At 40.5% G+C, this 23977-nt stretch overlaps 1 protein-coding gene across 2 annotated transcripts in view; it reads left to right on the top strand.

Moving 5' to 3' along the window:
* Positions 1-5432: 5432 nt before the first annotated feature.
* The window catches only part of usp53a (ubiquitin specific peptidase 53a), a 32367-nt gene continuing 13822 nt past the window's right edge, over positions 5433-23977 (top strand). Inside the window, exons 1-9 of one of the 2 annotated variants that reach the window (XM_033610020.2) lie at positions 5433-5947; positions 14468-15169; positions 17879-17971; positions 18159-18293; positions 19671-19784; positions 20680-20762; positions 21015-21099; positions 21355-21501; positions 22990-23139. In XM_033610020.2, coding sequence (XP_033465911.2) covers positions 15026-15169; positions 17879-17971; positions 18159-18293; positions 19671-19784; positions 20680-20762; positions 21015-21099; positions 21355-21501; positions 22990-23139 — 951 coding nt within the window. In that variant the 5' untranslated portion in view covers positions 5433-5947; positions 14468-15025. The remainder of the gene's footprint in view (positions 5948-14467; positions 15170-17878; positions 17972-18158; positions 18294-19670; positions 19785-20679; positions 20763-21014; positions 21100-21354; positions 21502-22989; positions 23140-23977) is intronic. The other variant, XM_033610023.2, reaches the window with a different exon arrangement.

Here is a 23977-nt window from a genome sequence, read left to right as displayed (position 1 = left end):
CAAATTGAGGCCTTCAGGTGACAAGTGAAAAGCTCTTTGCTCAACTAATATGGCTGGGAACGAGCAGAAAATACAGCTTTAAATGTCCTTAATGTGCAGATAGAGAGAAAATAGCTCATTCTTGATGATGTTGCCAGGGAGAGAATAATTAATGTACCTTATCTTAGTCAATGAAGGGTATTACTTTCCCTACTAGACAGCACTGAGGCGATAGCATGCTTTTCCTGTGCGCTGCAGCTACCGCGGATACGGCAAACACAGCAGTGAAATATATCACAGTCACTCCTTTGGCTGCACTCCAGAATTAATGTAACATGGTCAATTGCCAAAAAATGATGCTTATGTCATCTACTTTTCTGCAGTAAAACAATGAGCACAGTCCTACTCAGGGGTTAGACTGAAAATGGAAATTACTACAAATGGATAAAGAGAAAAATAAATGCATAAAGAAGAGTCTGGGGTGGACAAAGTCTCTCACCTGCTCCTACAGTATGAAACACACCCATACTTGGACATCATGTTATGTTTGTGGTAATGCAGTGTCATCACGACAGCACACAAATACCATTCCAGTGAGTAATATACAATGTAGACATGATGAACTAAAGGGAAATGTGTTGTATGCACTGCACTGACATGAATTTTCAGATGTCTCAACCAAGAAGAAGTGGCTGAACATAAAGTTCCCACCAAGAAACGTTACTTAATTGTTCTTGAGAAACATGAGAAGTGGTTTCATTCCAAAAAAACTCATCATTACAGGTTTTTAATCCCCGGTTAAATATAGCAGGAGTTGCTTCAGAGGCGTCGCCTCCCCGTGGCCTCCATTGTGGCGTTGGAGCATGTCTAATCTCTTATGTAACAACGGGGCATTCACCACTGTGTGGTTCCTCATTAGTAGTAATTCAATAGCAACACAACGAATGGTGTTCACAGAAAACATTACAAGCTTTGCTTTGTTCAGCCATTACACTTTGTGCAGCTTTTGCAGAAAGTGACAAAAGGGCATTTTCATTTAAGTTTAGTAACCTTGACTGACACTCTCACAATCTGAACTCACACACAAATGTATTCTTGACAAATATTCCATATTTGTTTGTGTTTATGCGCGTGGTCAGGAAAACTTGTGTCCTCATATTACTTTTCATTAGTACAGGCTGTTCTATTTGAATTATTTGCATTTCCCATGATACCACACACATCCAGGTTTGCATGTGCATACACAAACATGCACACAAACTAGGCCATTTATTATTACCCAGGCTGAGACAGGAGCAGATTAAGTTTACATTTTAATTAGATGCTTAAATTTTGCAGCAGCAGATGAGCGCAGCAGCACAAGTAGTTGTAGCTTTACTCATTCAAATTTTTGTGTTTTATGCTACGTGCCCACTGCCCCCTCCGAATGTATTTAAATAATTGATTATTGCTTTGTGATTAATCAGAATAATTTCTAATACAGTTTAACTCTGTGTGGTTAATTCTGTGCCTTGGTCTAAAAAGGACCACCCCGAATGCACAGACTTTTAAAAACAGTTGTACGGTTTTGGCATTGTTGCCCCACTTTCCCTTTGTGTCTCAGGGCTATTTAGTACAGTAAGTATGGATTGAAAAGCCAGACAACAGGGCTAAAAATATCCTACTTCAACTGGCGCAGCACATTTGGGGTGAAATGGAATTCAGCTGCTCAGTGACCTAATGGAGTCATCAATGAATCTATCTATCAGACAGAAAAAGGCATTTACAACCTGGTGGCTGTGTAGTGAGAGAAAAGGCAAAATAAAACATGTCACATTAAAAGTAAACTTAATTCCTCAAAATTGACATGTGCAATATTAAAAATAATAATAACTGTTTATACAGCACTTTAAAAAACAAAGTCATGGAGTGCTTTGATAAACAAAAAAATATTTCAAGAATGACATAGAATCAGAAAATCACAACAACACAAATGGCAAATGAAAATTAAAGTGAGAAAAGATCAACTTTTTAAATTGCTTTTGTAATTTGTTTTGCAAATGCAATGTCGCTGTCAAACAAAACATCCAGGTTTCTGGTTGCAGGTTTAACATTCTGTCTTATCACATAAGACAGAGAGCCAAAGACATTTTGTGGTATAAGGACTGATTTTGGGAGACCGAATGAATTGTTTCTGATTTTTGGATATCCAGCATTTAATTTCTGACAGACAAGAGGTAACTTATGAATATTGTTGCGTATTTCTATAGTTTTAATGGGACATAAAATTGGGTGTCATCTGTACAACAGTGGCACTGAATTTTGCGTTTATGTATATGTCCCAGTGGCAACATGTACAGAACAACAAGGGGCCAAGGATGGAACCTTGGGGAACACCACAGGTCCCAGGGGTCACAGAAGAGGACTTCTGTTTAAAGAATAAAATAAAAAAAATATAAATAAGACTTAAACCAGTCAATGCCAACCCAGTTTACAAGAGGATCCAATAGAGTAGAACGATCAACAATGTCAAATGCAGAGCTCAAATCAAGAAGAGTCAAATTAAATTGAAAATCACCAGCATCGGCTATGCATAAAAGATCATTTTTCACTTTAATTAAAGCAGATTCGGTGCTGTGACGTGAGTGAAAATCTAATTGAATTTGACAGAAATCCACTCAAAATTAAGAACCTTCTCTAAAATGTTTGATAAAACTATCTATTTACACATGGGTCAAAGACAGGTCTCTTGAGCAGTGGGTGCATAACTGCATGCTTGAGGCACAAGGGAACACAGCCAGTGGAAGGAGTTTTTTAAAATAGGTTAACAAGTGGGAGCAACACTGCTAAAAACCTCCTTCAGAAATCTGGCGGGCAAAACATCTAAAGGGCTCGATGTAGGCTTTAATTTGTCAATTATGTCCTTTCAAGTGCACAGTGAAGGGCCTCACATTTATTGAGCAAGTCCGAGGGGCTGCAGTGTGGAGAAGGATCACCGGTGACATGACCAATCTGCTGTTTCATTTCAATTATTTTGTTCACATCGTGGGGGAGGCTTCAGTTTGCTGTTTAGAGTCAATGGATTTGAAAAGGACTCTGGGGTTATTACTGTTTGTAGCAGTTATGTTGGAGAAATAGGAGGAACCAGCTTTACATAAACACACAAGCTAGTTTAACAGAGATCGAGGCTTTCAAGTGAGACCAAGAATGTTCAGGGTGTGTCCCTGTATGTGAGTGGGACCCTCAAATGAGTGGGCAAGATTTAAAGATTTTACAATGTCTATTAATTCTTAAGCAAACAAGGAACTTGGAGGGGCAGTATATGTTAAAATAACCTAAAATTGAGACTCTATTAATTCAAATGGGGAAAAGTTTCAAAAGCTTTATTTAATGTTAAATAAAATGAAATCTACCACTGCTGCTGTTGCTGGTGCTGACGAAATTATAAAAAGAGCAACACAGGCAAAGAAAGGACACAGGTTTGTCATTTGAGCAGTGTTTATCCACTGTGTTCAGCAGATCTCTTGCTGTTCATCAGGGGCTTTCTCAAGGTGAGAAGTCAGGGCAATGGCATCATCTCTCAGTGGGACGTTTACTGTGTGCACTGTCTCCTTGCAGAGCTGGCAAAGTCTCGCTAATTAATCTTAAATTAAAATGCCCTTCACAATAGCATCACACTTGTGTAGGACCAGGGCTTTGCCAGACCGTTAGATTTAAGTTTAAGAACAATTTGATCTCACATTCAGACGGTTATACAGATAATCCGAAAGTTGCTAATACAAGAAAAGTAGTGAAAACTTTGGACAAGTAGACATATCATGGGGCAGAAATGAATAAATCATACCCAAAAACCAATGAGCCACGATTCTGCAGAAGTCATTCACAGCGCACGCCAGCCAGGCAATGATGTGTCAGTGCAATGATACAGTCATTTTTAGACTTTTGGCTCAGAGTACAGGCAACAATGCTGACAGGGTGCAAACTGTCAGATTCAGCAGCTGGATTGCGAGCTGTCCACCGAGGTCAGAAAAGAAAAGTTTACATTTGTGGAACTTGTTAAAGACCCGATCTGTTTTAGCCGTCTGATCCATAATTTATAGGGGAGTATAAGATATTCAGTGGCAGCACTTCAAAGCAAGGAGGCCCACAGTCAGGGTGGGAATGTCCAACACCATAATGTGAATCTTCTCTATGTGAGCTCAGAGCACCACACTGATACAAAAATACTTTTTTTGTTAATCCTGTCTAAAAAGTTCTGAAAAAAAAAAAAAAAATCTTAACATCAATCCTCCAGAATGCCTACAGGCTGGCTTGGGTTATTTCATCACCACGTGGGGTTACAAGGTAAATTGAATACTTTCCCACCAAGATTGTTAAAAGCTCACATCACTCAAACTGATTATTACCACACTCTCGAACTTTTTCATATGTCAGGAGGAAGCATTATATGTCCCTCGAGGAAATGTGTGAGGAGGGAAATGCCATTGTCTCCTCAATAGGCCCTTTCAAATACTTCCTGGGGAAAGGCTGGACCACGCTGATACATTGTGACCCCTCACCACACGCTCAATCATTGCATATGGTTTCCTCAGCCTTAATGAGTGACTGTGATGAGTTTTGTTTTGAAGCAGAGGATTTCCTTTAACACAAAGCATGTTGAACATATGGCCTGATTTTGAGGGGTTTCAAAGAGGGCTTCTAAATCTATATTTCTCATTTATAATCAAGATAACCCAGTCGTTGCATGTTAGAATGTTATCACCGACATTAGAAATGTTTTCAAAATAAATGAATGGAACATCAAAAATATAGTTTATGGCTTTACAGTTATATGCACCATATAACATGCCCTCTTGTGGAGGCAATCTAAACTACTTATTTTATATAATATAATATAATCTCCCCAAATTAAAAAAAAAAAAGTGGTCAGCTTGCTGGGGGCCTTGAGCCATGAAACATGATAGGGCTATTACACTCTGTTGTCCCTTGCTTCAAAAAGGGGAGAAAAGCTTTAATTGCACATCTCTCTCAATGCTTTTCTTTATATAACAGGATCAGGCAGATGGTGTTTGGGTAACAGGAGCCTTACATCACTCTCCTCTGCTCTCAGTTGTTCCCAATCATCAGTGTTATGATTGTATTCACATTGTTGGGGTGTAACTAGGCAGGTAAATTTTTAACACCCCCCCACATAAGCATGTTTAATCATTGCCCACCACTCTGCTGCAGTGCATACTTTATTTGCAAATGTATGCATGCAGGTTTTCAGGAAGGTGCTGGCTTTGTGACACTATTGCACCACTGGATAAAAAAAAAAAGCATTTTCCAGTTATACTTTTAAACAAATTTCCAAGTATGTGATGCATGTTTGTATTGGGAGAGTTGTAAAGCACGCATTGTAGTGGGCTAACTGCAAGCCCTTTCACCATAAAGCAACATTAACGAGCCTGCCAGCAGAGTTGGCGCTCTGCAAATGTTGGAGTGTGTGTGTATGAGAGTGTGTGTGTGTGTGTGTGTGTGTGCTGGAGCTGTGGCAGTGGTGTACAGTAGCATGGCAGACTGCAGTAAATACACTGTTGAAGAGGCGGGGTTTGACATCTCAGCTCTGAAAACATCTCTAATCCAGTATTTCAGGTGCCGAAGTCGACCGAGCGACCACAGCTCACTACCGCCGCGCATCAGCGAACTGCTGCGGAACCGCACGCCTCTGGAAACCGGAATATATCAGTGGACGGACACGGCTGCTGTGTCCAAAGAGGGATTTTTGAGAGACAAGAATTCCCACAAAAGCAAGTGAGAGTGAAGTTTCGTGGTTTTGTGGTTGGTGTGTGAGTTTCCAGCGTGTGGCTGCGTCTTGAAGTACATTTTCAACCAGGCAGCGACTCCAACTGCTCCTCAGTCCCTCCCCCCGAAACTCAACCAAAATACTTCAACTCTTGCGCTCACTGGAGGATATTACCGCACTTTGGTGTCATTTTGCCTCTCTTAGGTGAGTTGTTCTTTTATTTAAGTTTCACACAAGTGCTGTAGCTCTTCAAACTTTACTAGTTTAAGCTTTGGCAGCTGTGCTTGGGGCGGAAATGTCGCTTTACCTGGAGCTCAGGTAAGTCGGAAACCAGGTAGGCCTAGCATTAGCTGCTTCTACTCGGTTATGTAGCGTTAGTTAGCGCACTTGTCAAGTTAAAAAAATGCGGTGTGTGAGTGTGTAAAACACTAAAATACATGTATTGTGATTGTGGCAGCTCATTTTGTATCACTTGTGAACTTATTTGTTGGCATTTTCTTTTGAAAGTCAGCCGTAGTCGCGTTGTTGTTGACAGCTAGCAATGTGTCGGTTTATCATTAACTATTTAAAATATGTAGCTAGCTTAACGACAATGAGGCTAAAGTGGCTGCTTGTGTCGTGTTTAATTTGTATTTCAACACACTATTCCCCCAGTTAAGTCAAATATGTATATACGGGCATATAAATATGGTTTTAAGGTAATTTAATAACGAGAAAACACCAGCTTTCCCCTGGTGTTGTGTCACCTCAGGATAAACAAGCACAGTCCAAGCTGGGTGCCAAGTCTCCAGATAAGTGCTGGACTGAGAGGTTTCACGTTGCGTAATTTCTGCACACCCTTTTCATATTTGGACATAACATCCAGAAGTTCATGGGAGCTCATTCAGAAGTCATTTACAGACCCCCACCCTCCATAGCCTGCTGTGCACCCCCTGTGATCTGGTTTCTCCCACTTTAATTCATTCTGGTGATAAGACCCATGAGCAGCAGCAGCAGAAGACTTCAGTCCCATAAGCACAGTGGTGATGAAGCAGTGAGATCATCAGCCGTGTAGATATCATGCACACTCATCCTTTATGTAGAGGGTTATGGAACATTTCCATTAGGATTAAGATCGTGAACTAAATGTGGAGGCATGCTGAAGAACCAGTTTTGACAGTGCGCTTTCAGTCACCTCTTTGTTTGCAAGCATGTTGAGCAAGAGTACTTGGGGTAAGTGTACTTTTATTAGGTATTGTTTGCTCAGTTTACTATGTGTGGATCTGCTTGTGATAAAGATCGTGACTCTTGACTCAGGAGTTTAAAGCTTTTCCTTTTAAACTGAATCAATCTACTATATATGTATAAAAAGTTGAAGATGAAAAAAGGAAACAGAGTTGTCGGTCATTATCATCATGCTTGATATTTATTGGCAAGCTCCTGAGAAGTGGAGGGGCATTAAGGAAGCAATTACAAGATTAGAGAGGAGGATGTTATATTTCAATCAGATTCGTAGCAGTATGGGATCCTGGATCATGTGCTTTTGTTCTCCCTTTTCCTCTGTAAGGAATAATGGGTGACTCAGTGTGGCGTGGGTGACCTGTTCAGTTTCACAGGGTTGAATGCGGTGACCGTGTGCTGGAAAGCGGCAAGCCTTTGAGCAGGAAGCCCACACAGGAAACGACCGCTGCATTGTTGCCTGAAGGCTCAAACCATGTCTGCAGTCCGTAGGGAATGTTCCAGTCAAGTTTCACTGTTTTCAGGGTTGTAGTGTGCAGGGTCATGTTTTATTGCTTCTTCTTGGACACGCAGTGGCGACTTGTACTCAGGCTTTGTGTATTTCAGACTTTTGTGTGTTTGCCCAGCCCTGGCTCTTAATTAAAATAAACAAACCGACAGAAGAGTTGTGGAGACCAAACGCATTAAATCATCGAAAATTAGAACATTGTGTTGACAGTGGAGAGGAAATGTAGAGAAAAATGTTTATGTCCTCCTGTCAGACAGTTAATTCACCATTTTATAAAAAAAAAAGCTAAAGTGGACGTCTGTGTGGGAGACTGTCATCTGTGAGGCTTCTCTGTAAAAATGTGACGTCTTCCCTGTGTTTACCATATGAGTCAGACTCCTAAGAAGTTTGAATGACTACATCTGAAATAGAGAGATCTTTTTTTAACAAGGTAAGCTTTTCCATGGAAAATGGCCACATGCTAATTGTCACTGTGTACCAGTATATGATTTTAAAATTAATAGGGATTAACTCAACAGTTAAGTAAAATTCAGCCATGCATATGTAGCAATAGGAGGAGTACAGCCTTTGAAACTGCAGTTTATAACCACAAAAACAATACAGTCTGTTTCCTTCTTCTGCATTTTTTATTCCATTCATTAGGATACTATTTGTTTTTTCCCCCAGACTTCGGCAGCACACCGCCCAGGTAATTTTCAGATGTAGTTAATGGCTCTCACATCATCTGTTCATAGAGTAGAATTTGTTTTACATAAAAGTTTGTATCTTGAAACACTTGTTTCCCTGTGACTCTGGCAACAGACTAGCTTTAAATACCATGTAGTTATGTTGTCAGCCTGCAGTTCAAGTTCGTTTGTGTTTTGCATAAAAAGTGTGTGTGGAATACTGAAGTGTAGGTGTGGAAAAGATAGAGGAAGATTTTTTCCCCATGTTACACTGTCATAAGACACAAAGTATGATCCAACATAGCTCCAAAATTATTAATCTGAATGTAACACTGAATTATTCACAAGTTTCTTGTTTAATAAGAGTATAGTTATTATTGCATAAACACACACAATTCCATTTTACTAAAAATAGAGGGGGAAAAGATGTGTAGAGGAAAATAGAGGAAAAAAAGATGTGCGATACTTATGGGAGTTGAAGTTGCTGTTGAACGTAATCCCCTGTAAGGAAAGTCATTCATCAACACCGAGTCAGAGTTGAGGAGTAACAAAGGGGATGCTCTTAGTTGTCATGCAGATGGATAATGCACCAGTTTGACGGAAAGATATATTGATCTGCTTTGAGAAAAAGGTAGAATGTACTCCAGTTTATCTCCTAGCATTTCAGAAGTTGTGGGGAGACTGAGAGTTGTACTGTGCTATGGGGCATGTTGTGTTTTATATAGGAAACGGAGGATTAAAATTAATTTAAAGGCTATGTATGACCCATGAGTAACTGTATGGGTTGTAGGTGTTTGAAAGGGAAGAATTGAGAGAGAGTATTGTCGTCTTTTATTGTGGATATTGGGAAGTGAAACTGTGCTAAATTGTAAAAGAAAGGTCTCTTTCCATGCATCAAATGCTTCAGTCTTTGTTCTGTTCTCGTCATGTCTCTTTATGTTCACATCTTACCGACATTGAATCAGTGTGACTCAATTTACCACGGATTGATTCATCAGCGGCGCTTTGAATTACCATATGAAGGGGATCAATTGAATCATTCTTAATGAGGCTATCCATCAACAGATCACTAATAGATAAATTATAGCATCCGACTCCTCATGCCTTCACACCAGACATGCCCGCATCTCGCTGTCTCCCCGCGCTTGTCAAAGGTGCTGATGCACAACACACTCTTTGGCTGATTGCTCCAAGGTGCTAGCCTTAGCATTTTCCCTATGACAAGGAAAAAGTCAATCCTGGACTTCGCCTGACAAGTGTGAGCGAGCCTTTGTTTATAAAGGAAGACTGGACTTCCTGTGCCGGTGCTGCTGAGAGAAAAGTGAAATTACTTCTTTTGTTTGACTTCCACTCAGATCTGTACAACATTTTTTGGCAACACTGCCATAATGCAGGGAGAGTTATGTTGGTTTTGTTTTTTACCTGTAAATACTCACAGGTATATCGGTCGATGTCACACTTCTCTTGACGGCTTTTTCAAAGTTGCCTTAGAAATGATTGCACACAAGCATATATGACAATGACTTTAACAGCTCCTAGCATCATTAGGGTCATTGAATTATTACTATACAGTTATTTAGAGTGATTCAGTTATTATTAGATAACATTGATATCAGTAAGATTTTTATGTTTCTCACTGTGTTGTGTTGTGTTGTTGCTTTGTTGTACAGTGTTAAACACACAGGGTCTGTCTCACGAATAGGGCTGCAACTAATGATTATTTAAATTGTCTTAAATTCTTATTATTAGTTTCTTGATTAATCAATAAGTTATTTGGTCTATGTCAGAAAAATGTCGATTAGTGTTTCCCAGAGCCCAATATGATGTCCTCAAATGTCCTGTTTCATCCACAACCCAAAGATATTGAGTTAACTGTCATAGAGGAGTAAAGAAACTGGAAAATAATCACTTGAAATTTTTGACTTTTCTTCCTTCAAACATTACTCAAACCAGTTAATGAAATTAGTTGATGATTAATGAAATAGTTGACAACTTATCAGTTAACTGATTTATCATTTATCAACTGATTTATCATTTATCATTGCAACCCTAGTCCTGAAGTAGAATTAGTACAACTAGTGTTTTTGCCAGCCATCTTTTGCAAATTAAATGCAGCATTTCGGTTTTAAAAAGATGGTTAAGTACAGTCTGAGTCCCCCAGTTGTAGAAGAAAATTCCACCGACCAAACCTGCAAGCAGCGTTTTTTTAAAATTTGCATTTCAAATTTGATGTATAAAAAAAGAAAATACAATATATAGGAGGACAAATGCCGTGATCATTCTCATTGAATCACTTTATGAACAAAAATATAGCATTAGCATTCAAAATAAAATAAGTAAATAATAGCACAGAAAAAATTGTTACAAACTGGTACAAAGACTCAGCTTTCCATGACAAGTTAATGTTTTGCAAGTATAACAAATGTTTGCAGTACAACCAGCTCTCCTCCCTGGTCATAAAACAGGGTTTCTGATGAATTTTGGGAGGACAGTTTTTGTCAGTATCAGCATTAAATGGAATACACAGTTCTTGTTCAATTTGTGTTTTCTTGTTAGTGAAGCCTGTTGTTATCAATTGCTGCAATGATGAAACAGAAGATGTCTCTGTGTTTCACAATAGTCGTTCTGTAGATTATATTGGTACAAAGTGTTCCACTGTGTTGTGATTATCTGGTAATTAAGGATAAATATCTACACAGTGAAAATTAGTTTTGTTGTCCTATTTTCTGCTTTTTCAATTGGTTCTTATTATGATTTAAGTGGTGTGCTTCAATTTGATGTCTTGTACCTCGCTGAATATTACTTTATGCGGCAGTCATGACCTGATTTCCCCAGGGGGATCAATGATTTCATCTCATTACATATCAAATACAGTGCTCTTGATCCGTCAGTGTTGCATGTAATAGGACTTGGCGTCTTTCCTGTGCTTGAGCTCATAGCTGAATTGAAAGACCAGAGTCGTGTTAGCCATTTGTCCAGGAATCACCAGTGTTAGGTTAACTGAAATCAGGAAAGACCCCAGAGTTCATTTTGATTACCCATTGCGTGAACCTAGAGAGTTATATAAAAAAAAAAAAAGGACAAACTTGTGAGGATCAGGCCGAAGTTAAGGAAATCAGCCTAAAGAAAATGTTCTATTTACCACTAAGACTTGAACCGGAAGGGTGTCAACAGCCGTCTTGGCTTACATTAGGTAATGACGTAAACTTGGCTCCTGGACAAGATCGTGACCTGCCAGTTGAATCATTTTCTCCACCTAGGTTTATAAACAAGGGGGCCAATATATCACACGGCTGCATTCACTTGAAGTCAATTATGAGGGATCTGTTTTCAATTTTGAGAATAGTTCTTTTATTAAAAAGTAATAAAACCGCAGTATATGAAGTACAGCAGGAATGTTCATATCAGCATAACCACCTGTTCAGACAATGTGCATCAGTCTTTCCAACTCTCCAGTCTTTTATCTGTGTCCCTGCTCACAGGTCAGTTGAGCACGCGCCACTTTAACCTCTCTGGACTGTAACTCAGCCAGTCTATGTCTAAAAATGTGCGCCTGTCCTGCAGTGCAAACACTACATGGTGCCAGTCACATGATGTTGTCAGATGAAAGGTGTCATGCTTAATCTAATAAGCCTGGAATGTTTTCTAATTTCTCGTGGGGGGAAAACAGATGTGGTAGAATTGTTAAGGAGTTCTCATAAAAGAAAATTAAATGACAGTGAAAGTGATGTTTGTTATTAAGTGAGGGCAAACATATTAAAGGGAATGTAGTATTATATTCCAGAGTTTTAAAATGGTACATTTTGCCTTAAGGTATCAGAGCATAATCTTTGAAAAACGATGTAATTGAATTGTAGTCAGCAAGTGCCAATTCTGCTCAGGCTAAAAGATAGCTCAATGTAAGTGAGCTTGGCAGCTTTCAAGTGGACCACCATAATTTAATCAAATTTCCAGGACCAGAAAGGCAGAGCCATATTTACTCCCGCTGTTGTCAGCAGTGTCACAATACAAAACATGCACTGGCTTCATTTTGGTGCCATCAAGTGGATGTTGAGGAATGTGGACATGCGGATGTGTGGCTTTGTCTTTCCTTGCTGGCAAATTGATGTGGAAGTGATGCCACACGGTCACATTGGCCATTGTGCGCTATCTGAACTACACAGGTTTTACTTGGGTGGATGTTCATGTATGTTCCTGGCTTATGATGAATCACACAACATGTCGGGGCTTGCGATGTCATTGCTCAAGGTGGAGTGCACAGCTTTTTCCTCTTGCACCCCAGCCCTGAAGCTAATCCGAAAACAGCAGCTCTTAAGCAACTGTGAGCTGATTGCTCTGGAATGGAATTCAGTCACAAAGCACAGAGGCAGACACATTCGCATGTTCAGTTGAATCATGTAAAGGTGGCTGTAAATTCTACATGTAAATACTAAACTCCAGGTTGCACCATTAACCTGCTGTAAGGTTACATTGGTACAACTTCATCAGCCATTGAAGATTCCTGAAATACCAGGGCGGAAATGTTGTCCGACTGGTTTTGGCTGAAACTTTATGTGGTCCTGGAGACTGTCACAAGAGGGAAGTTTCATTGTGCAAAGTAGGGCAGTAGTTTTTTGTCCTCACTCTGAATAACAAAATGTTTGAGGTTTATTCTTTGGGGTTATTTTTTTTAGGTGTTGGAGACTAAAAGGGTGAATCACCATGTATCACACAAGGAACTATTGCTCATTGTTGCTTTTTTGGTGCTGAAAAAGTACATCTGCTTCAGTTTTCCATAAAGTCACAGGACAAGCTCTGCATCATTTAGAATGACATGAAAGATTATCCTATAAAAATCACAATAAACACATTAAAACATCCAGGCTGTGACTATACAGTATGTACCTCTTGGAGCATTCACTATTGTAATAACATAGACACGACTTCCACCACCTCACTCAGCACAAACATATTCATCCATCATACTTCTCAAAGTAGTCTGTGTTCGGCGCTGCTGTCATCGGTGCACAGTGCACATTCACTGCAGATTTTCTTGGTCTTTCTCACTATGCTGTTGAAGCTGCATAGACTGCAAGTTTCATAAATTGAACTGCGTCTTCAGTGGTTTGTTGTAATGTCCTCCACCGCTCATCTTGTGTTAAAAATAGGTCAGGCCAGCACTCTTTTGTCGTTGGGTTTAGAAAAGAATGACAATGCCGGGAAAACTGACAAAACGGGACACAAAAGAAACTTGAGGGAATTTTTTTTTTTATATGGAAATTTTTGAAACTCTCGCCACAAATTGCTGACCAACAACTTTAGTGTGGGCTCTCATCTGGAGCTAAAACTGCAAACTTAAAACACATGGAAACATGGCAGTGTTTACCCAGCGGCGTTGCTTTACTTTTGGGATAGGGAAAAGGCTGTTGGGCAGTTAGTCTTTAAACGGAAGATTAATATAGGTGATTATGATTAAAGCATGTCTCAGGTAGGGTTAGGGTTAGTTCACATGATAGTAAAATGAAGACCTTTGTAGTTTTCTATTTGTTGATCAGCAAAATAAGCACTTTTTAAAACTTAATTTAGCTTCAGTTGCCTCTCACACACATTTTGATATATTCTAGACTTAAGTGGATAAAAAAGAAACAGATTAATCAATAGTGAAAATTATAATTTGTTGCCTTCCAGTCATATGAATATCAAGACGGTGGAAAGACTGTGGTCAGCAGTTACCAATACTAAGAGCTGGGGAAGATGTGTCGGTAGTAACAGTAGAGTTTTACAGCAGTTAACGTTGGATATTATTGCTGCCACCCTTATTTTTGTTTTATTATTTGTGTACAATTTCAAAATGAATATGAGCTTAATTGTAGTAAACATGTTTATATAAAGTCTGCTCGAGGTCAACATTTTCTTTATTCCTTTTAAATGTCTCCTGGCTGTTGTCACCATTGTTTAGGAAATTGAAATAAATCTGTCCGAATGTTAATATGCAACTGCAGCTGTGGCCAACTTTAGTTTGACACGCCTCCAGTGCAAAGGCTGTTTGTAAAAGTTAATGTGTAAACTTTGTTGACATGTCTCAAAAGTCTACTTTGGCTTCTAACCTAGAATGAGCAGTGATATGAAGACTGTAGTCTTAGATGCACTGTGCAGGGTAAGCGATATTGTTTACTGGCCAAATGGCTAGTGGACGTTTAAATTTCAAAACCCAAAATGGTCTCCAGTCAAAGGAGCAATTAACATACTAGAAAAACATAGTGATCACACACTAGAAGAAACAGTAGCTGATGATAAACTCCATAATGTCAAAGAAAATCTAATTTAATCTCATTCTCTCTTTTTCTCCAACAGCCCAGCCTTGTTTGCTGTCTAGCCAGGATAAACCTTCACCATGGATAGACCTCTGAGAGGGACAGTTGACCACAGTTAAATGCCTTCAATAGCATCATGACCATGTGGCAGATTTTGCTCACAGGGGTCCACAATCCCTTCTAAAACTGTCATGAAGCTTTGTGCAGAGCCGTCAAGACTACATGATGACTGAGGCACGTTGCTCCGTAAACAAACCGCATCTCATCAGACGTATCAGACCGCTGATCATCAAAGGCTTCCCAATACAAAGACTTGGGTTGTAATTTCCCGTGTTGATTTTTAATCTTTTTTTTTTTCTTTTTTCTTTTTTTTAAAACTTTTGAAGTAGTGTACACAGTAAAAGGATCTTCTACGTGGGCTGCAGACATGGACTAGAAGCCCATGTGTAGCAGGGCAGCTGCTGCAGCTCGTGGAATAACTTAGCCCCAGACTGTTTGGGAGTCACTCCTTCAGGGGCAGAGGGATTTGATCCCAGCACCACTCTGCCCCGTCGCCGTCTGACTATCCCACCTGTCTAAAGGCAGACCCCACTATCCAATGGCATGGGTCAAGTTCTTCAGGAAGCCGGGGGGCAATCTGGGGAAATCGTACCAGCCGGGGAGCATGCTGTCTCTGGCCCCAACCAAAGGACTGCTGAACGAGCCGGGCCAGAACAGCTGCTTCCTCAACAGTGCTGTACAGGTAGGTCTGTCCTGTTGCTTTGTTGTTTTGTGGCTGGGTTTAATTCAGCATTTCTTTAATGATTAAGCTATCAAATATGTGCATGTTGATGCAGGAAGCAGTTAACTATTTCAAAGTCTCATGTGAGCAGGAATCAATGCAGCTTGTGCATCCTCTTATTAAGTTACTGCATCAACTTCTTAATAGTTAATTTTGGCAAATTAGTAAGTGTTGGCCTCTTGTCATGAACTGTAATGTGAGTAGAGTTTCTGTGGATTCTTAAAAAGTCTTTGGGATTTAAAATGTCTTGCAAACCCTTATTTTTTAGTATGGTCAGTCTTGAATTTTGAGGTGAGGCCTAGTTGCATGAGAAATACCTCCCCACAGGATTCACTTATTTAAATATGGTTTGGTCGTCAGTTGCGACTCAGTCAAGCTCTTTCTTTTTCTTGTAATGTTTCGAGTGGTTCTCCACAGGCCACCTGCTCTCACGAAGGTGACAGGATTAAAGAAATTCACAAATCAGGACAGTACAAATGATGCTAAGCTTAAGACAATTGGCCACGGGGTGTTCAGAGAAGACACAAAGCCCGCTGTTATTTCTGATGGCTGTTAGTGCATAGCTGCAACAACTAATATGTGACATGACGAAGAGGAGTGGACTCAAAGCAGAGATAAGGAAGATATACTGTAATGTGTATGTTTTTTAATGTGCAGGATAAACTAAAGCCTACACTGTGAGTGCGAGAACAACAAGAAGAGCTTTATTGTTTTACACTGTTGTCAAAATTTACCGTTCCAAGCAAATTGTAATTAAAATCTATATATTAATTTTTTTAACACAGTTTTATCTAATTTAAAGAAGACAGAATTCTTTGCATGTGTCATGAATTTCACTTTATGAGAAGACACAAAAATAATAAATAGAAAATAAATAAGGGCATAAATAAAAAATACCTCTCTTCTAGGGTTGGGACTTGTTAGGATTTTAACGATTCCGATTCCTTACCGATTCCTTCTTAACGGTCCGATTCCTTACCGATTCCTCTTACCGATTCCTACATTATATTCATTATACTTGCTATACTTAAACACAAATGCAATCATACAAATACAAAAACTTTATTCTAACTGTTGCACAGAACAATTAGATGAAAATACACATTTGTGTGTGGTGTGTATTTCAGATTTAGAGCTTGTATCATCTCCCTGAGAATATATAACAACAAAAAGTGATTCTCTGATTTCTACAGTAACACTATTAAAATTAACCACAACAATGTAATAAAAAATACTTACATGCATTCATGCTTGGGCACTGTTATTTACGTGACAACACCTGAACAGAACACACACACATTGGCTGTTCGTTTCTACCGCTCCCCTCGCTGGAAGCGGACCTCCCGCCGCCAGCCTCCGCCTTGATTAAACGCTGAAAATTAAATAAAAGAGGGAGACTGGTGTCTCCTATTTTATCTCATTTTGTTATATTTCTCCCTCTCCCCTCGCTGGAAGTGTCGGACCTCCTGCCGCCCGCTCCCGTCGCCCACTCCCGTCTCAAACACGGAGGTCTCCCTCTCCGCTGACCAGGCACACCCGGCCTGTTAAATAGCCTGTAACCATGACAACTGTGTGATACAAACTCAGTGCTTTAGTAATTAAGTAATGTCGGGCTCGGTCGGGTTTGGACAGAAATATGCGGCCCATGCCGCACTTTTTCCCCACTTTTTTTTTTTTTTTTTTTAAACAATCTAGGAACCGTTTGCAGGAACCGTTACGCCAAATGTGATGGAACCGGAACTTTGGACCCGGTTCCAAAAAAGAACCGGATCCGGATCCCAACCCTACTCTCTTCAAACACGAAGCCTTCGTTTTAATTTGTTTGACTGTGGAAATTCTATACTTCAGGGGCCTAAAAAGGTCTTAAATGGCATTGAATTTGATTACAAAAAGTGTAAAGCAGCCCTGTGTGATGCAGTTTCTAGTTTGATTTGTTTATTTTTCAATAGATTTCACTTTAAAGATTAATTATCAGGATTTGTCGGAGCAGTTTGCCTTGTGCTGTATTCAAATGCATTATATTGTGTTACCTGTGTTGCTCTAATTTCGTGGAGGTCTTTCAATCTGGACCAAAGTAGTGGACTGACAGACGTTACCATCATTAGAAAAGGATTTTAGCTTAAAATTGTGATGTGTAAAATAGTCATATTATGAGGTGCTCTTTACTGAAGTTGCTTTCATTATGGCACATGCTTGTTTAAATTTATTCATTCACTTGTTGCTGTCGTCCCCCACCACATTCCACCCTCTTTCAATTTGACCATCATTTATTTAGAAATATCAAAGCTTAGTCACTCTCTAAATTCATCACAGCTTCCCAGCAGTTTGTTAAAGTATTGAAAGGTTGCGTTTGACTCGCTGGTGAGTTAGTTCATTATTGCAGTCAGCCCTACAGTGAGGTCACTCTCGGAGACTGTGACTCAGAGGGTGAGGCAACTGATGAGCTGGTTGGAGATGATCATTACCTAAGGCTTTGCTTCTGTAAGGGAGTTGTTCCCTGTCGCCCACTCCTCATCCTCATAACCTTGGAGACTCTCTCCTAATGTCTGATTGCCATATGTAACATAAGGCCCAAGTTGTCAGGTTTTTGTACATGAGAGATTTTACACCCTAATGTCATGGTCAGTGTTTGTATTGTAAAGAAGGTAACCTCCTCTTTCCCTTGTGTAGGTACTATGGCAGCTGGACATCTTCAGACGCAGCTTGAGGCAGCTACCTGGACACTTCTGTCTGGGAGAATCCTGCATCTTTTGTGCATTAAAGGTAGAATACAATCAGAAACACATGTAATGGGAGCTAACAAAAAGGTTCTGTTTGTCATTATGAATGTGTCGGCTGTTTGGGTCACACATCCAGACTGTGTATCGAGCAGGGAGGGTGACACAGCTGCTTTTAATAAACAGAATGTCCCATAGTCCATTTGCAAACAGGTTCTTGTTCTCCTCTTCAGGGCATTTTCTCCCAGTTCCAGCACAGTCGGGAGCGCGCCCTGCCCTCTGACAACCTACGTAACGCCTTGGCAGAGACCTTTAAGGACGAGCAGCGCTTCCAGCTGGGCTTCATGGATGATGCCGCAGAGTGCTTTGTAAGTTCCTGTGGCAACACGGCTGTCCTGAGCGAGGGAGCCTCGCGCACGGAGAGGAGGGATGTGTGTTTGTTTGTGTGTTACCCCGCCACACAGTTCGGGTAATGCACTGCAACAAACTGTTTGGCGAGGTCACTGAAAGAGCTTCTGTCCCTCCCTTCCCCTCCCATCAACCCCTGCCACATAGCCGCTAAATATCATCATGACAGGTTATATAAGCGCTGGAGTTGTGTTTGAACCTCTCTGTTTTGTGCTACCATATTATGTCGCATCATGTCTGGGCCTGTTTTAAGTCGATTTTTTTTCCATCCTTCATCTTTTCTACACATCAGTTCCACGTTTTCTGCTCTTTTTGGCACAACAATGCGTTGTTTGTTCAGAGATTGTTTTTCCCTAACTGCAGTGAAATTTTCATCTATTTGTGTTTCAGTTTTATTTTGACTTGACCCATCAAATATAAAACAGATCCTGCTGCATTTTTCATCCTTTGTCTTTCAACCTTGTTTTCCCTCATCCATCAGGATTCATTAGCTTTGTCTTGCGCTTGTGATCACTTCTTAATAACAGTATACCCAGACAGCACAGATGTATCCTGATTTTATCCCGCAATCATTGTTCACTTATCCACTTAGGAAGTGCAATTACTCAGCAATGGATAAACAAGAGAGAGAATCTTATGTTTATGGAACAGAAGTGGAGAAGACTGTACTATAAGCGAACACTGGGTTGTACAAGTGTGATCATGAAGTCACTTTGCTACTCAGATGAGAAGTTACACACCATATAATGAAGCTACTGTAGATGCAGAGAAAGCAACTTTTGTGCTTTTCTTCTTTTTTCATCTGCCAAGGCATCTTGTGCAAAAACTCAACAGTACCTTTTTTCATCCAAGACTGAAGCTTTGTGCCGAAGTTGCTATCTTTTGTAGACAACCTTAATTCTTAATCCCGCGCAGATCTTTGCTCTTGACTGTTCACCATGTAATGCATTGGCAGCAGCGTGCCAGTGCAGAATTTATTTGAGGACATAGCCAGTGTCAGATTAACAGTCTGTGAAGTTGTGCCTGAAGGCCTACCTTGTAGCCTTAATATTTTATAAACTCACAAGAGCTCCATAGAAACAGGTGGAAGCTAAAATAGAGTATAACTTGCTCTTTAAATGTGTTCCTTCTGCTGTCAGGTTTACGACGTGACTCCTAAAATTGAACTCTTGATATGTAACGGTGTGTCCCAGCGCACTGCAGTTTTGCTCTCGGAAATAGCTGTATTTTAGTTTAAAGAAAAAATAGCCTGTGGCGCTTGTAAAGACGTAGCTTTACAACAACAGTGTTTGGAAATGTTTTGTTTCATTGCTGATGGATGTCCTGTTGTGTCACAGGAGAACATACTGGAAAGGATCCACCTGCACATTGTGCCTGAGGAGACAGAAGACGCCTGCACTTCGAAGTCTTGCATCACGCATCAGAAGTTTGCTATGTCACTTTATGAGCAGGTCAGTAGAGCGTTAGAAAGCATAAGAAATGTTATGTATTGCTTGGACAAAAAAAGTTGGTGTTAAAATGTGTTAATTTAGGCAGTCTTAATTATATTTTTTTGTTGTTGATATTATTATTTAGTTGTTTGTTAGCACAGCCTCTACAGTAACGTGTGGATGAGCTGAACACACTTGCCAGTGTTAGGATTAAGCAGCAACACACACACACACACACACACACAGACAGGTGCATGAATCACTGTCTGAGACAGTAGAAATCCAATCCGTCATGTTTTGATACTGGGTCGCCCCAGTGGAATAAGGAGGGTGTTTCTGGTCAGATTCCACAGTGCAGCAGCACCAGATAAATCACAGATGGTGTGCACATAAATTCCAGCGCTACACACAACACCACCCTTCCCCGCGGCTGCGATGCCCATCACTGACTCTGTCCCTGTCCCAAACCAGTACTATCTCGGAATCAAACAGATAATGCGCCTTTGGACTAAATCCCTCAGGGGCACAGTCAGTGGATTTGGTTCCACCTCGATTTCAGGGCACTCAATCTGGCGAACATTATCAAGGCCTAAATGAGGATTGCCTTGGTCAGAGGGAGATTGATAACTTCACATATTAAACTGGATCACCGATAATGTCAGTCATTTGAATTTGATACCACAGAGCCCACAGTATTTAACTGATAATAAGAAAAGCAGCAAGACAGGTCAAAGACAAATTAAGGAGGGTTTTTTGTTGTTTAGTTTTTTCTAGCTCTGACTATTTCTGATCTCACTTTTTTAGAAAAAACCTGCTGACTTGATAATTAGTCCTTGACAGCAGATATGCATGCTGAAGTAACACCCGTGTATCTTTTTTTTGTACTTATCACTCTCCATCTCTCTCCCCTCTGCAGTCTGTGTGCCGACACTGTGGGGCATCCTCCGACCCACTGCCGTTTACAGAGCTGGTGCATTATGTCTCCATCACCACACTCTGGTAAGGCACAGGCAATATGAGACTTTCTTTGCCTCCCCCCACTGTCATCTGTCCAGCTCCACTCTGTTTTCGCCTTTCATGTCTGTCTCGGCACATTTGTCACAAGGCCATAACTTAACTTTTTAGCTGACTTTTCACACTCAACAGTTTGCTCTCTTCACATACCTTAGTCTTTATTTGTCTCTGTCTCCCTTCCTCTTACTCACTTGTTTTTCCCAAACGTCTGCTGACAATACTTCTCATCTTTCTCAGTCAACAGACGCTTCAGCGCAAAGACGTGTCATTCGGGGAGTTGTTACAAGTAGCAAGTACAATAGGGGACCTTCGAAACTGTCCAGTAAGTGGCCCACGCAGAGTGTTTTTTATAAGCACACAGTTCATGACCTTGGAAGAGCAATGTGTAACACATGCACCTGTGTCCCGCAGAAGCATTTCAGCAGAAATTAAGCTGTTAGCTTTCTTCGTTATCTGTTGAATAACGTTTCTTTGGGAGTGCAGGGATTCTCAAATATTTGTTTTCAATATTAACTTTGTTCTTGTACCTCTGAGTGAAACTATAGTCTCTTTCTGTGTCTTTGTCCTGTTTCTCTAGAGCAACTGTGGCCAGAGGATTAGGATAAGACAGGTCCTCATGAACTCCCCAGAAATAGTTACCATAGGCTTCGTCTGGGACTCTGACCAGTCCGACTTCACAGAGGAGCTTATTCGCTCACTGGGGCCTCATCTCAGTCTTTCTGCGGTGAGTCTGCTTTAACCAACATTTTATGCACATTTTACGCTTTGTAGTTAGGTATTTATTCATCTTTTTATTTTACTTCTCCATAATATTTTGTGGCCAGTATTTCCAGCATAAAAATGGACTCACAGTGTTAGAGCATGTCATTGACCTTTTCAGATGAAACAATTAAATATCCAGCAGGATATAATATAACTCTCTAGACATGATTCAGTTTGTCAGTGTCTTTTTGGAATTTGTTCATTCACACAGCTGCCATTTTTTCCCCCATGCTGTTAGAGTCAGTTTATTTTGGTGCAGTCGAACATATGTGGGAAATAAAGTGGGGATTTATTTCTCTGTAAGTCGGGGCTGTTGCGTAAGCAGTCAACGCCCAATGCCCAGTTGGCCAGCGTCACTGATCAAAAAGCCCATGCTGGCCTTGGTCAGCTTGTCAGAAAGCCCCTCCCCTCATTTCTGTGTTTTCCTGAGCGTGTGTGTGTGCATGCCTGTCTCAGGGAACATGTGGGCTGCATAGACGTCACTGAGACGGGAAAAAATAACGTGTTCAAGACTGCTTTTGTTGCAGTGTCTGTATTCAGACATTCTTCATCAAAAGTATGCACATATGTGGGCAAGTGTAACTCCTTTTTCTGTCTTTGAAATCACATCTTCACACACATAAATATGATTAGGGTGTCTGCAGTGTTCACATGAAATATGTATGTTAAAAAGTGGCACATGACTTACTGAATATTTCTTAGCAGCCTGCTCACAGGGGTACACTGTGTCGGATGAGCTTCACAAGCAGTTAAATCGATCGGTGTAATTCAGATCAGCACAAATGCTCATACGCTTCACACGTTACATAACTTCTTCACTGAAGTCATCAAACCATTTATTTGACAGCTCCCTCTTATGCCTTTTCCAAAGCATACCAACAGAAGAATTTGTCAGACCCCACCTCCTACTAGTGTGCCACAAAGGCCTTAATTCATTAAGGAGCGTTTCATGTGACTTTATTGAGTGTTCAAGGGAGCCCTCCACCCCCATCGTTTGCTTTGAAATCTATTGTTTGAGAGAGTGAGAGGGAGACAGAGAACGGGCTATGCAGGAAACATGGGAGTGAGAAACAAGTGATTGTTGCACCAACACTTTCTCCAGATGTTTGCTGAATGCTGTACCCTTTTTTATTTTTTTTTTATTCTTGCTGATATGTTTATATTATTTGTATTAGTATTTCAGCCATCAATAAACCTACTGTCTGAATTAGTCTAAATATCAAGTGCTATTAAGGCACTGATTTAAACCAGCCCTCATTCATACTGATCGTCAAATCAATGCCGGTTCATTCCCTCAGACTTTAATCTATAAACAGATGGAGTAACTGATTCCACTAGCTATCAACATCACTCACTTGCCTGCCCACTTACTGTAGTGTTGATGCCGAAGAGTAATTGGTGTATATATTTATATGTGTGTGTGTGTGTGTGTGTGTGTCTATGGACCCAGCTCTTCTACAGGGTGACAGATGAGCATGCCAAAAAGGGAGAGCTGCAGCTCGTAGGGATGATCTGCTACTCCAGCCGCCACTACTGTGCCTTCGCCTTCCACACCAAGTCCTCCAAATGGGTCTTTTTTGATGATGCCACGGTGAAGGAGGTGAGACAGTGCGCCTCTAGCGATTAAATCATTTGTCAGTTAACCACTTTTCTTGTGATTAATTGTGTTAGTCATTTATCAAGGAGAATGCCAGACACTCACTGGTTCCAGCTTCTTTAAAAATGGGATTTGCTGCTTTTATTTATTTTATATCATTGTAAATTAATTGTTTTTTGATTTTGGGCTGTGGGTCAGACAATAGTAGCAATGCCAGTGCGCAGATGGGCCGCTGTTTGAAAGTGTGGAAATCTCTGTGCATGAAAATGTGCCACTCTGAGTTGATAAAATATGGTCTTTTTTACAAGCAGCAGCAAACAGTAGTAATGTTCAGCTTTCTATCTCCATCACCAAGTCTTTTTATCGCCCAATAAGGGCCACATCGATTGCCCTTCATGAGCCTCTGGCTTGATGAGCCTTTATGGCACTGTAGAGTCAGCTAACCCCCACCCCCCTATTTCTACTGCAGTTTCCCAACTCTGTCAGCCACAAAGTACTGCAGTAGTGAAGTGAAGCTTAACCGGTAAAGATTATTTTACGGATCCCATCACCGGGTAAAGTTGAGGGGTCACTGAGAATGCTGATTTGCAGGTGTGGGTGGACATACACACCTACACCTTGCAATCTGTGTGAGAAAATATTTGTGTGTCTGTGTTATGTTGCCAGTGGTTGTGTGTTTGTGTAAACAGTATAAAGGCTGTGAATCCTTTCATCCATCTCCTCCTCTTTTTGCTAAATATTGGCTTTATTTCCATGGCGTGCACATGTGAGCATGCCTTTTGTTTCACATCCTCACAACCTCACAATTTTCTCGGGGACTGTGGTGCAGCGGCTGGCTGGC

Source organism: Epinephelus lanceolatus, chromosome 22 (genome assembly GCF_041903045.1).
Source record: "Epinephelus lanceolatus isolate andai-2023 chromosome 22, ASM4190304v1, whole genome shotgun sequence".
Lineage (NCBI taxonomy): Eukaryota > Metazoa > Chordata > Actinopteri > Perciformes > Serranidae > Epinephelus > Epinephelus lanceolatus.
Note: the sequence above shows the minus strand (reverse complement) of the source record. Positions and strands in the feature narration are given on the sequence as shown.